The following is a 12,364-nucleotide window of genomic DNA, read 5'->3' as shown; positions in this document are numbered from 1 at the left end:
AGCCCCTTTGGAGAACAATTCCACCCTGCAGAACAGAATCTGCCAGGGCTCTCTGTGTGCAGCTGACAGCAAAGGCACCCCAGTGCAGCCAGCCCAACACACAAGGCTGGAATTTAGGATTAGGGACTAAACCCCTCTCTGCCCTCTGTGGCTGAGGGAGGCAAGCAGGCACCTGGAGGGAATTTGTGAGACAGGGGCTGAGTCAGGGGAGCCTGGCTGGGGCTGGGCCTGGGAGCCAGCCCAGAGCTGGACAACTCCACTGGGATGGAGATGCTTTACCTTTACAGCTAAAAGCAGCACAGGATGCAATTCCAGACCCAACCCACAGCCACTCCCTCTGTCCCCTTCCATGGATGAGCACCAAGAGAGGAGAGGGATGGAGGGAAGGGGTTCCAGCTCTGGAATTGCTCCTTGCCAAGCTGGCAGAAGGCACCAACATGGCACAGGTAAACCTCTGCCAGGAAGGATGGGAGGCACCACAAAGGGTGACCAAGCATCTCCTGGGGTCAGCCAGCTCCTACAAAGAGCAGATTCCATACCCTGGAATTCCAGCCAAACTCCTGCAGGAATTCCCACCCCAGTGGTCTGGGACACAGACACAGCAACCTTCACTTCCCCATTTTTTAATTTTTATTATTATTTAGTTATGGTCACACTGCTGCAACTGCTGGGTGCCTTGCAAAGCTCAAAGCACCTCATGAGGAAGGGAAATGACCTTTTCTAGCCCTGCTTCTGCTCCCCTGAGCGTGGCAAGGCTGGTATCTGTTAATATTGGTAAAGAGCTCTGAGCTCCTGGGATGGAATATCTGTCGTGGAAAATGAGCTGGGTTATTATGAAGAGTTCTAACCCAGTTAGCAAATGGCTTTTCCCATCTGTGTGAGCAGAACAGGCTGCTGTGCCAGGGAAGTCTGCTTGCCTTTGGAAAAGCTCTAACAGGTTGCTCCAGGCACTGGAAGGTGCTCAGGAACAAATGGTGTCCTTCTTATAACTTTAATTTTGCATATTATGAGGGGAAAATAAAGTATTATAAACTCAGGGCTGCTTGACCAGGTTCTAATCCTGAATTCCTTGTGAAACAACACACTAGAGGCATTTAATCTCAATTAAAGGATCAATTACATTTATCAACAGATAAAAGATTATCTGGGGCATTACACAAATACAATACAATTTATTACCAGCTGGTAAGTAACCTCTAATGCATTTTTAAACACTTCCCCATAAATTACAAATAAACTACAGTCCTATAATTATGTTAGAGTTTTGATTCTCCAGTGAAGCTCCTATGGGATCAGTCTTTACCATTATCCATAGTTATTTAGGATTCCTTTACTGTAACCCATATCTGAGGAAAGTTGTACGTCCTAAAAATTAATTTTAGGCATAGAAAAATGCAATTTTTCATCTTGACAACAATCTGGGCATTTATATGAAGATCATGTTGAGAAAAGCATTCATGATTTAACACTGTGCATGAGAAATGAGGCTTCTTCTTCATAAACCAGGGAATATCTGAGGCCTGGGTTCAATTTCTTGTTGAATTTGGGACACTTCTACACCAGGTATCAATCCTGACCTTCTGAAGTGCCCATTTCCTTTGGAATTGTAACTCTCAGAACCGTACCTGTGTCTCCCTTTGCTCCAGTGCATGGCAGTGAAGAGCTCAGAGCTGTTATGGGCATTAAGGATTTAGATTTTGGATTAAATTGAGGTGTGAAAAGGCCCTGTCACCAACCCCATGATCTCCATCCTGTAAAAGTCTGGTGCACCTGCTGGCTCTGGCTTTTCTTTTGCAAACAAACTGAGCAAGAGGAGCATAAAATGCAAACCAACCCCATCACTGAGCCACAGGGACTGGCTGTGCTCTCCTGTAAGGCTCTGCAGGTCCTGCAACCCCAGTGTCCCCAGGGGCTCACCTGCTGGGATTGGGATTATTGGGGTTATTGGGACTATTGGGATTGCTGGGGTTATTGGGACTATTGGGATTATTGGAATTATTGGGGTTATTGGGACTATTTGGATTGTTGGGGTTATTGGGATTATTTGGGTTATTGGGGTTATTGGGACTGTTGGGGTTATTGGGACTATTTGGATTATTTGGATTGTTGGGGTTATTGGGATTATTGGGATTATTGGGAAGGACCATGTGTGGGGGCAGCTGTGGAGTTTCCAGCACTCTCTCATTACCAGTGTTTTTACATTACAAGCCACACGTCTGATATGTGCAGAAGCACATATATATATATATATCATATATATACATATATATATATATATCACTGGAATAGCACAGAAGAGCTCCCTCCTGGTCACCCCAGTGCTGGCTGCATTCAGAAGTGTCCCTTGCATGCCCTGGGACATCTCCTGAAGGTTTGTGACACTCAGAGCTGAGGCTGTGGCTGGAGGAGCAGCCCTGAGCCAGGACTGGGCAGTGATTTCCAGGGTGGAGGGGAAAGGAGGGAAATCCCTGGGGCTGGAGTGCCCATCCCTGCTGAAATCCTGCCTGGCACGGCAAGGGCAAAGGCACAGGGCAGGCTGGAGCCTGGATGTGTGGGTGGAACTGGAGATAATGCCCAGGTGAGAAACCCTTGAGGGGTCAGGTGTAGTACAGATGATATCACTGGGATTCCCTGAAATACCCGATGCAAACAAGGGATTCTCTCCGTGCCCCAAGAGCAAGGGAGGGTGGGTGTTTTCCATCCCAGCAGGGCACAGGGAGCAGCACAAAGAGCCCAAATTGCTGAACACGGGGTGAGGGGCCCAGAGAGCAGCTCCTGCAGGAGACAGCCCATCCTCAGGGGGTGTCTAAAGGACACAGCCCAGCCTCAGGGGGTGTGTGTGGGACACAGCCCATCCTCAGGGGGTGTCTAAAGGACACAGCCCATCCTCAGGTGGTGTCTAAAGGACACAGCCCATGCTCAGGGGGTGTCTATAGGACACAGCCCATCCTCAGGTGGTGTCTGTGGGACACAGCCCATCCTCAGGGGGTGTCTGTGGGACACAGCCCATCCTCAGATGGTGTCTAAAGGACACAGCCCATCCTCAGGTGGTGTGTGTGGGACACAGCCCATCCTCAGGTGGTGTGTGTGGGACACAGCCCATGCTCAGGTGGTGTCTGTAGGACACAGCCCATCCTCAGGGGGTGTCTGTAGGACATAGCCCATCCTCAGGTGGTGTGTGTGGGACACAGCCCATCCTCAGGTGGTGTCTGTGGGACACAGCCCATCCTCAGGGGGTGTCTAAAGGACACAGCCCATCCTCAGGGGGTGTCTAAAGGACACAGCCCATCCTCAGGGGGTGTCTAAAGGACACAGCCCATCCTCAGGGGGTGTCTAAAGGACACAGCCCATCCTCAGGGGGTGTCTAAAGGACACAGCCCATCCTCAGGTGGTGTCTAAGGACACAGCCCATCCTCAGGGGGTGTCTGTGGGACACAGCCCATCCTCAGGGGGTGTCTGTAGGACACAGCCCATCCTCAGGGGGTGTCTGTAGGACACAGCCCGTTCGTTCCTCGGGTGGTGTCTGTCCCCTCCCCGGTGTCCCGCAGCCTGAGGGCTCCGCGGCCGGGCACTGCCACCTCTGTGCCCTGGGGGAAGGCGGTGCCACCTGAGCCCCCGAGCTCCGGCTTTGCAGGGACGGGCGAGGCCGGCAAGCAGCTGGAATTCCCTTCTTTGCCCCATCTCAGGCAGCAGCCACAGGAAACCCAGGAGCTCTGTGAAATGACAGGGAGGGAGAGAGAGAGAGTGAAGTCCCCTCGCCTCGGCTGGTGACGTCTCTCCTTCCTCCTTTTTTTTTTTTTTTTTTTTTTTTCCTGTCCCTATAAAGAATCTCGGGCTCGCATCAAACTTCCCTGCGAAAGCCCCGGCGAGGCGAGGGGGACAGGCAGAGCCCGAGCCCGGCCATGCCCCGGCCCCGCTGCCCCGGGCAGGTGCCCCCGGGCAGGTAGAGCCAGCCGGGCTGCGGGCAGCGCCCCGTGCTCCCGTCCTGCCGCCGGTCTGTCCTTCCATCCTTCCCTCGGCACCTGCGCCTCCCTGCCGGAGCCCATCTCACAGCAGCCTCTGCCACCTCAGCCAAGCTCCGCGCTCTGCGAGCGGCCGCCAGCAGCGAGTGCGGGAAAGTTTTTGCCAAACTTTTTTTTTCCTGGTGTTTTTGCTTTGGTTTTTTTTCCCACCCCTCGAGTGACTCTGCGCCAGCCGGGAGGGCTGGGGAGGCTTCTGAGGCAGAGCAAGGTTCCCCCCGGACACCGCAGGGATTGGAGAAACGGGGGAAAAGAAGGAATAAGGTGATTGCGGAAAGGGGGTGAAGGAAAAAAAAACCGAGAACCCCGGGAAGAAGGGAAGGCAACCACAGCCCGCAGCCCCAGGATGAAGCGGTGAATGGCAAGAACAATTTAACTGGGATCAACAAGTGGGAAACCCTGCGCGCCTCGTCCTTGCCGTCCCTTCCCCAGACTCCTCGCAGCGAAGGAAAGGAAACTCCAGCGGGCTCGGCTGCCTCGGGACCGGCCCCGGGATGCTGCCCCGGGTCCTCCTGGCCGTGTGTGCCCTGCAGGGGCTGCTGCTGCTGCACGGTAAGAGCCGGGGCTGCGGGGCAAGGATGGCCCCGAGCGCTGCCATCCCTGCGGGAGCGCTCCGTGATGCTTTACTGAGCTTCTCCCCGCTTTTTGTGCTCCCGGAGGTGTCACCAGCTGAGAGCCCCGTGCCAGCGGGCAGGTGTCACCGCTCTGTCCCCAAAGCCTCAGGGTTCACACCTCCGTTAAAACTGACCTTTGGAAACACAGGTAAAACAACGAAACCTCCTTGAAGGTGTCGCGCACCAAGGTCAGATTTTAATGGGTGTTCCCCCTCGAGGTTTGGCCGCTTGATTAGAAATAGCAACTGTGAGTGTTCACCGATTTGTGGCTTTTTTCCCTCGATGTGGGAGGGCTCCTGGTTGTGTTGGATCACTCGAGGCAGAGCTGAGGCTTTCACAGGAGGAGCTGTCTGGGAGCACCTGGGCTGTCCTGCTGTCCTGGGGCTCATGGGCACAGATATCACGGGCATTCTCTCTGACAGTCCAGTTCTGATTCTTTGAGATTTCAATTTCTGAATATCGGTTCTTTGATACTTCAATTTTTGCATATCGGTTCTTTGAGATTTCAATTTTTGCATATTGGTTCTTTGAGAGTTCAGTTTTTGTACAGGTGGTGCTTCTTCACTGCCTTCCCCTCCTCAGCCAGGTGCCAGGTGCCAGGTTAGATTCCCTGCTCCCCAAAACTCATTTTCCTTTCCCTGTCCCCCCAGATTTATTCCCAATTTTTGCTGCTATCAGAAAAGCCAAGAAGCAGGTTAATGAGATTTGGGAGAGCTTTTCCATCTGCCGTGTGACTTTTCATTATCTCATTAAGCATGAGGATTTTCTGGATTACTGAGCTATTCATTCATGACGCTGCAAATTGTGTAAGGGAGACAGGCTCTTGTTTATTGGGGAATTCCTTTCTGACAGAAAGGACTTTTTCATTTTTTTGGGTAGTGGATGTATTGCACAGCACGAGGCTGTTGTTCTTCAGCATATTATATTTTCATAGTTAAGTGGATAGCTTCTGGAAGCACTGTGGAGCATCACTGTCCTTGATTTTCTTGGATTCGTTCAGGGATTTAATGCATTCCTCCTGCAGAAAGGGACTGGTTGGCAGGCACAAACCCTGGGGAATCTCCCATCTTCCCCCACAGTTACCTGCAGAATAAACAACTGAGCCTGAGGTTATGCTCCAAAGGGCTTGTCCAGCTTTTCCAGGAAAAGCTGAAGCAGCAAACCTGGCAGGTGGCAAGGAGCCCCTGCAGCAGGAATCCTCAGGATCCGTGGTGTCCCCAGGGAATGTGTCCTGTGCCAGGTCAGCCAGCAGTGCCCACACCTTGGGCAGCACCTGGAGCAGCCCTGGGAGGATTCCTGGGATGTGCTCCAGCTGGCTGACACGTGCAGCAGCAGCAGCCGCCTGCTTTGGGAGCTCCAACCTCTGCGCAGTCTGGAAAAGCTGCCTAAAATCCAGTGTGGATTTCAGAGGCATAAATCACCACAGGATTTGGGGGATCAGAGAGGGATAATAAAAAGGGATTGGGATATGGGAGAAAACGTGGTGTGCCCAAGTGTTCCTGAGGCTAAGGTGAAGTGGAGCACAGGGAGTCCAGGGGGAAATCCTGGCTGGAGATGCTGCCCACATTTCAGGGCTGCTCAGGTCCTTCCTCACCAGGTTCCTTTCCTAATCATTTCAGCCCCAATAACCTTGGAATTTGGTCCAGATACCTTCTGCCATCAGTGCCAGGCACAGAGGAGGCCATGAGAAGGCAAAGTGTGCATCCTGTGGCAGAGGGAGGCAGGAACACCCCTGTGCCCAGGGTGCAGGCTGGGGAGGGACCTGGAGCAGCCCTGTGCATGTCAGGAGCTTGGCTCACCTTCAGGGAGAGAGAAAACACCAGCACAGCCTCTGGGGGCCCTCCTTGGGCTGGAAGCCAGGGGGGACAGGGCCAGGAGGGCTGAGGATTTGGGGTGGCACTGGTATTACTGGGGAGTCAGCTCCTCACCACCTTGGCCTCAGCGTTCCTGAGCTCAGTGCAGCTCTGCTCCACCTCCCAAAGCCTGGATTTACCCCTCAGTGTAGTTAAACCTTCCCTGGGCTCTCTGTGGCCAAAGTTAGGCAGGGCTGTGCTGAGGAGGCTGACTCTGAATCCACCCCAAACAATTCCATCAGCAATGCAGAGAGAAGGGAAGCCCCGGAAGTGTGAAAGCTGCTCAGCACCAAGGCATTGATTCCTCAGCATTTTCCCTCCAAGTTCATCCCCAGCAATGAAATTGATGAAATTCTGGCCACTACATTTATCCAGGTCTCCTTTGGGGAATTCCTGACTGATTTGTTGCTTTCACCAGGGGAAAGAGACCATACAAGCATCATCCCAGTGATTTCCCTCCTTATTCTAAAATGCAGCTCTAAATACACCTTCAAATTGCCTCATTTAGTTCCCTGAGTATCATTAAATTTCCACTTTCCTCTTGCTCGTTGCTCAGCTTCTTCTCAACTCCTCAGAGCACTGGTTGGGGTCTGGCTGCTCAGAAATGGCCACTGGTTTAATGAAGGTGCAGGTGCCAACAGCTGGCACAGCTCTGAGCTGTGGGGTGGGGTGGTTCATAACCAGCCCTTGCAAAAACAACCTGCAAAGAAATTCTTACACCTTCAATTGTGCATGAAAAATTCAGTGTCTTTTACCTGCTGACTTGATCACCAGAAGGTTTTTAATATCTGAGCAATCCAAGGCACTTTTTGGGTATTGGAATAAAGTCAGCCATTTCAGTCATTTAACACTGGAAATTATTAAAGATTGAAGAATAAAAATCAGGTCCTGCCCGATGGCTTTGAAATGAAGCACGTTTGAAATTGATTTTTTTGTTGTTGTTTAATTTTGCAATGTCTTCTACAAATTGATTATAGTGGATGGGCAATGAAGCTTGTTAACACAGAGATTTCAATTAAGCCATGGATCAGGAGATGAAAGCTTCAGGAGCTCGGATTCCTCCTGGTTTTCCAGCCAGGATGGTCACAGAGTGCAGCAGGATGAGTGTGGCTGTGCCAGGGCAGAGGCACCGAGGGGTTGTTTTCCCAAAAAATGTGTGCCCTAACTGGTGTTATTCCCAAACATTTGCTTTACTGTGGGAAAATGTTATAAAAAGCAGAGGAGCCTTTTTTAGGCTGGTGATATATGAGCCTCCTGCTGAAGCTGCCACATTCGAAACCAACTGGAAATCTCTTTATACCAATTCAGCCATTTAAGGCAGGGGAAAAAAATGTCAAGTATTTCTGAATACTCCCTGAACTTCTAAAAAACAGTATTGTACCCAAAAGAACACTGAGGAAATGAACCAGATTGTTTGTTGAAGGTTTCTGCTGTAAGAACTTGCAGAATTTTCTTTAAAACTTGTACAAAATATTTATCTGTGGGCATTGGTCTGCTCTGTGTAAGAAAAATGGGGTTCATTTGGGTCATTTCTGCCCTTTCACCCATTCCCTGGATTGCTCATTTTATGATAAATTATTTGTACAAAGTGAGAGCTCAATTTACTGCACTTAGAATTAATAGCTCAGATTGGGCTGAATACTTATGTTGTTCATAATATAATAGAATAGTAATATATAATATGTAACATATATATAATATATAATATATCATATCTCATATCTCATATATAAAATAATATATATTCCATATATATAACATATATAATTATATATTACAATATTAATATATAATATAGAATACATAACATTATATATTCTATATTATATATTATATGTAATATGTTATTATATTAATCAATTGATATTATTATTATATTTATATTTATGTTGTAAATAAGTTTATGCACACAAGTAAAAAGTTTCCAAGCCCCACAGGAGATTCCTCAGGTCCAGCAGGGGAAGGTGATCTGGGTTTTTGGGGGTTTGTCTCCCAGACCAGCAGTGCAGTTTGGAGCAGGGTGCAAACCTGGTCTGTCCCCTTTCTATGGAGGGATGATTCACATCTGGTCCTTCCAGAGACATTTGCAGGGTGTGATGCAAGAAGGGTGACTTGGGCACCAGAAGAGGGACAGGGGGCACAAAGAAGATGCTCTCAGGAGAGTTTTGGGGGCAGCAGCAGCCACCTGGATTTTTTAAAGGTACCCAGGAGGTTTCCAGGAGGCAGCGCTGGATTTTCAGAGTGAGCACAAGGAGCACCTGGAGCACAGCCCCACTGAGCTTCACCTGCTCACTCTGGTACTTCCTCTGATCCCCCTTTCCTTTTCCCTCCAAACCAGCCTGATGGCACTGGAATGGGAATTAGGGTGGGAGTAATGAAGGGATATTGGAGTATCTAAACAACAGCTAGGATTGAAATAAATGTGTCCTGGAGCTTTCCTTCAGAAAGCAGCTCTGATGGCTCTGAGTGCCCACCAGGACATTCCCATCCAACCACTCCCAGTCACAGCCCCAGCACAACTGGCTGCCCAAAAACAGCTGGGTGAGAGGTGTGTAACAGAGAACTGAGCTCCCCATTAGGTACTCGTTAATTTTTCTTTTTAAGGCTACAGAGAAAATCCAAAATCCACCAGTCAAGGTTTTTATCTGGAAATGGCATTTAATAGAAGGCTTGCCCCAGGGAGCAGAGCTGGCACTCATCAGGAGCAGGGCAGGATCAGCACAAATCACAGGAATCAGGGTTTCTGCAGGAGCTGCTTCCTCCAGTGGGGAAGGAGGAAGGGTCAGGATCAGCCTGATCCCCTGAGGCTGTGAGGAGCAAAACTGATGGGTGCCCATGTTGTGGAAATCCCTCCCTGCCAGTGCTGGACACGCTTCCAAAGGCTGTGGGAATGGAGCAGGGACTGGCACAGAGCTGCTGCCCTGTGCCACTGCTGCCTTCTGTCCCTTACCAACACTGGAACTCAGCTTTGCTCTCTGCTGGACAGGCAGCAATCCAGGAACTGTTTTATGATGGAGAGTGAGGGAGTCTGTGGAAATCTTCATGAGTCATTGCAATACCCTGTCCCCAAGCCCTTGGATTAGTCTGACTTTGCAGCACATACTTTTTGTCCCCACTACATCCTACATCCCTCTCCTGCTCTCCCCCCCTTTCCTGGATGTCTCCTAAACTCCCCTCAGGGCTCAGGATTCCTCAAATTTTTACATTAGGAGAAGCCAAGAGGAAATTCCCAGCCCTTCCACACCAGGGGTCTGCACAGTCTCTCTTCTCTGTCCCAAAATGAATTTTGCCTTTACAATTCTTTCTGGTGCAGAGATTTCTGAATGAAACAAAGTGGGACTGCTTGAGTCCTGCAGTTCAATCTCTTGTCTTCTGCCAGCTCTTTGTGTTCCTGCTGCACTGAATTTTTACAAGAAATAATTTTTGCAAGTCCCCCCAGTACCTGGAAAAGCAGGAGGGGCCACATCTCAAATATGAGGTGTGCGTGACCAGGGCTTTTGTTTTGGCTCTGAGCAGGAAAGTTTTAGCACCGAGTCTTTGAGCAACAAGGAAAGAACCTCATCTAACCCTGCAAATGATGGAAGTCTGAAAAAGTCACTTTTCCTTTGTGCCCTGCAGGGAATGGCACAAGCACGTGGCCCTCAAAGTTTCAAAATTCAGCCAAAATCCAAACTGAGGCCCAGAATGTAAAGGAAATATATGGACCAGCCTTCTATTTTCAGATCTCTTGCCTTTGTCTTCTTCCTTTCCACATAGGTTTCCTTAGATCTTCCTGTGTTTTTCTGAACTGTGGGAACGTGATTGCCAAGGAAGCGGAGAGGGGAGTTTTCAGCCCTGCTGGGATTGTTCTTGATTCGAGGGTCAAGGAAGCCTGACCCTGTCATTACCTGTTCCATTTTTACAGAATCACCAGGAATCCAAACCACCTCAGCCAAAATGTTTGCTTCCTTAGAGCCCCCAGCTCAGGAATTGCTCACCTGGAATTCTTCCTCACGGATACAGCGGGGTCAGCTTGCAGGAAAAGCAGGAACCACCACGGGGCTGCTTTGGCCATTCCCCTCCAGCCCTGAGGAAAATGGGATTGCTCACAGGGCACCCCACACACACACAGCTGAGCTGGGAGCTGTTCATCCTGTTTGCTCCTCATGCAGAGCTCATTAGCTGAGATCAGGGCTGAATAAACTCGTTTAGGACTCCAAGCAATTTCCTCCCGGTGCCCAGAAGCTGCAGTGGGGATGGGAGTGTGGGGCTGCCCAGAATTTCCTCCTCAATTCCCTCACTAATGAAAAGGGCTCTGCAGCAATAGGGATTGTCCTGAGCCTGCATTTCCCTGATTTTAGGGCTGGGTAGTGCAGGGGTCGGTGTTTCAGACCTTTAATGTGCAGACACTTCCTACAGAGAGCCCCCCAAGAGCTGTAAAATGTGATTTTCCCCTCTGCTTCTCCTCTCCCTGTTGCAGCTGCCAGGAGCAGCTCCCCCAGGAGCCATCACACACATCCCACAGCAGCACTTGGGAGCCCTTGGTGTGGGCACTCCTGATCCCAGGAGCAGGGAGAGCTTGGAGGAGCTTGCCCAGAGCCCTTTGGAGCAGGGAGTGCTGGAAGGAGGGAAGTGAAGCTCTGGGGAGTTCCTGCTGCAAAGCTCCAGGTCCCTCTGCCTTTCCTTGCAGGACCATGAGTGCCACAGGTGCCCCACTGGGACATCCCCCTCCCCTGGGGAAGGGCACCCAGGGCTGCTTCACTCCTCAGTTAATGGTGATTTACAGACAGAAGGGGAAGGATTCCTGAGCTTCCACTGCTCTGATTCCTCACCCAGGAGAAAGAATGATGCAGAACACAGGGGTGGGGGGAAATGCTTTGCCCAGCTCTTCCTGACCCAAGATCTCTTTCCCCAACTTCTTTCTGACCCAAGATCTCTTTCCCAGCTCTTTCTGACACAAGATCTCTTTCCCCAGCTCTTTCTGACCCAAGATCTCTTTCCCCAGCTGTTTTTGACCCAAGATCTCTATTCCCAGCTCTTTCTGACCCAAGATGTCTTTCCCCAGCTGTTTTTGACCCAAGATCTCTTTCCCCAGCTCTTTCTGACCCAAGATCTCTTTCCCCAGCTCTTTCTGACCCAAGATCTCTATTCCCAGCTCTTTCTGACCCAAGATCTCTTTCCCCAGCCCTTTCTGGATGTGGATGAGGCAGGCAGTGGTGTCAGCTCTCTCTGCATGACACAGCAGCACTGAGCCTGCTTGGAAGGGGTTTGTTACAATTAAAGAATGATTCAAGTCAATGTAAACAATGATGTCAGCCTGAGGACCTTTAAAACACAATTTAAGCTGTTACACAGTGTAAAGCAGAGAGAATCAGGTAACCTTTTGGCCTGCCACATTTTTTCTCTGGAAATGGATCATGTCTGAGTTATTTTCATGTTTACACACTCGGGACAAGCTTTGCCTCTCGCTCACACAGGTTTAAGGCTGTGCTTGGCTGAAGACAATAGCCTGTCTTTGAATTGTCCATTGTATGGCTCAGAACATTTATTTTCTTCTGGCTGTTTACACATTTTGTGGTGGAATCTGAGGGGAAAAATGGCAGACTGAAAGCTGCATGTTTTATAAAGGCAGAGATCTTACTGATCTTTCTGGAAAAGTCTTGATTTGCTTCACTGTGAGAAAGCAAAATAACCTGCTTCTTTTCCAGTGGTGAAGGAAAGCCAGAGTGTGCCTGAGCCCCCAGCAGCCCCCAGTTGTGTGAGGCAGCACAAGAACCCTTCCTGCTATTCCTCACATTTATTTTGGCTGCACAGATCATGGAGACTCCCATGCTTTAGACAACTTCCCTTTAGTCTGGGCAGATTTTCTGTGGAGTAAGGACAGAGCAGAAGGTTTGGC

At 49.9% G+C, this 12,364-nt stretch overlaps 1 protein-coding gene across 3 annotated transcripts in view; it reads left to right on the top strand.

Annotated features, from left to right (window-relative positions):
- Positions 1 to 3,735: 3,735 nt before the first annotated feature.
- The window catches only part of LOC139597437 (vascular endothelial growth factor receptor kdr-like), a 128,843-nt gene continuing 120,214 nt past the window's right edge, over positions 3,736 to 12,364 (top strand). For 2 of the 3 annotated variants that reach the window (XM_071442790.1, XM_071442788.1), the window contains exon 1: positions 3,736 to 4,571. In XM_071442790.1, the coding sequence (XP_071298891.1) occupies positions 4,514 to 4,571 (58 nt within the window). In that variant the 5' untranslated portion in view covers positions 3,736 to 4,513. The remainder of the gene's footprint in view (positions 4,572 to 12,364) is intronic. The other variant, XM_071442789.1, reaches the window with a different exon arrangement.

The sequence above is a fragment of the Agelaius tricolor genome, unplaced genomic scaffold (genome assembly GCF_023055355.1).
Source record: "Agelaius tricolor isolate 1412-34295 unplaced genomic scaffold, bAgeTri1.0.p SCAF_17, whole genome shotgun sequence".
Lineage (NCBI taxonomy): Eukaryota > Metazoa > Chordata > Aves > Passeriformes > Icteridae > Agelaius > Agelaius tricolor.
Note: the sequence above shows the minus strand (reverse complement) of the source record. Positions and strands in the feature narration are given on the sequence as shown.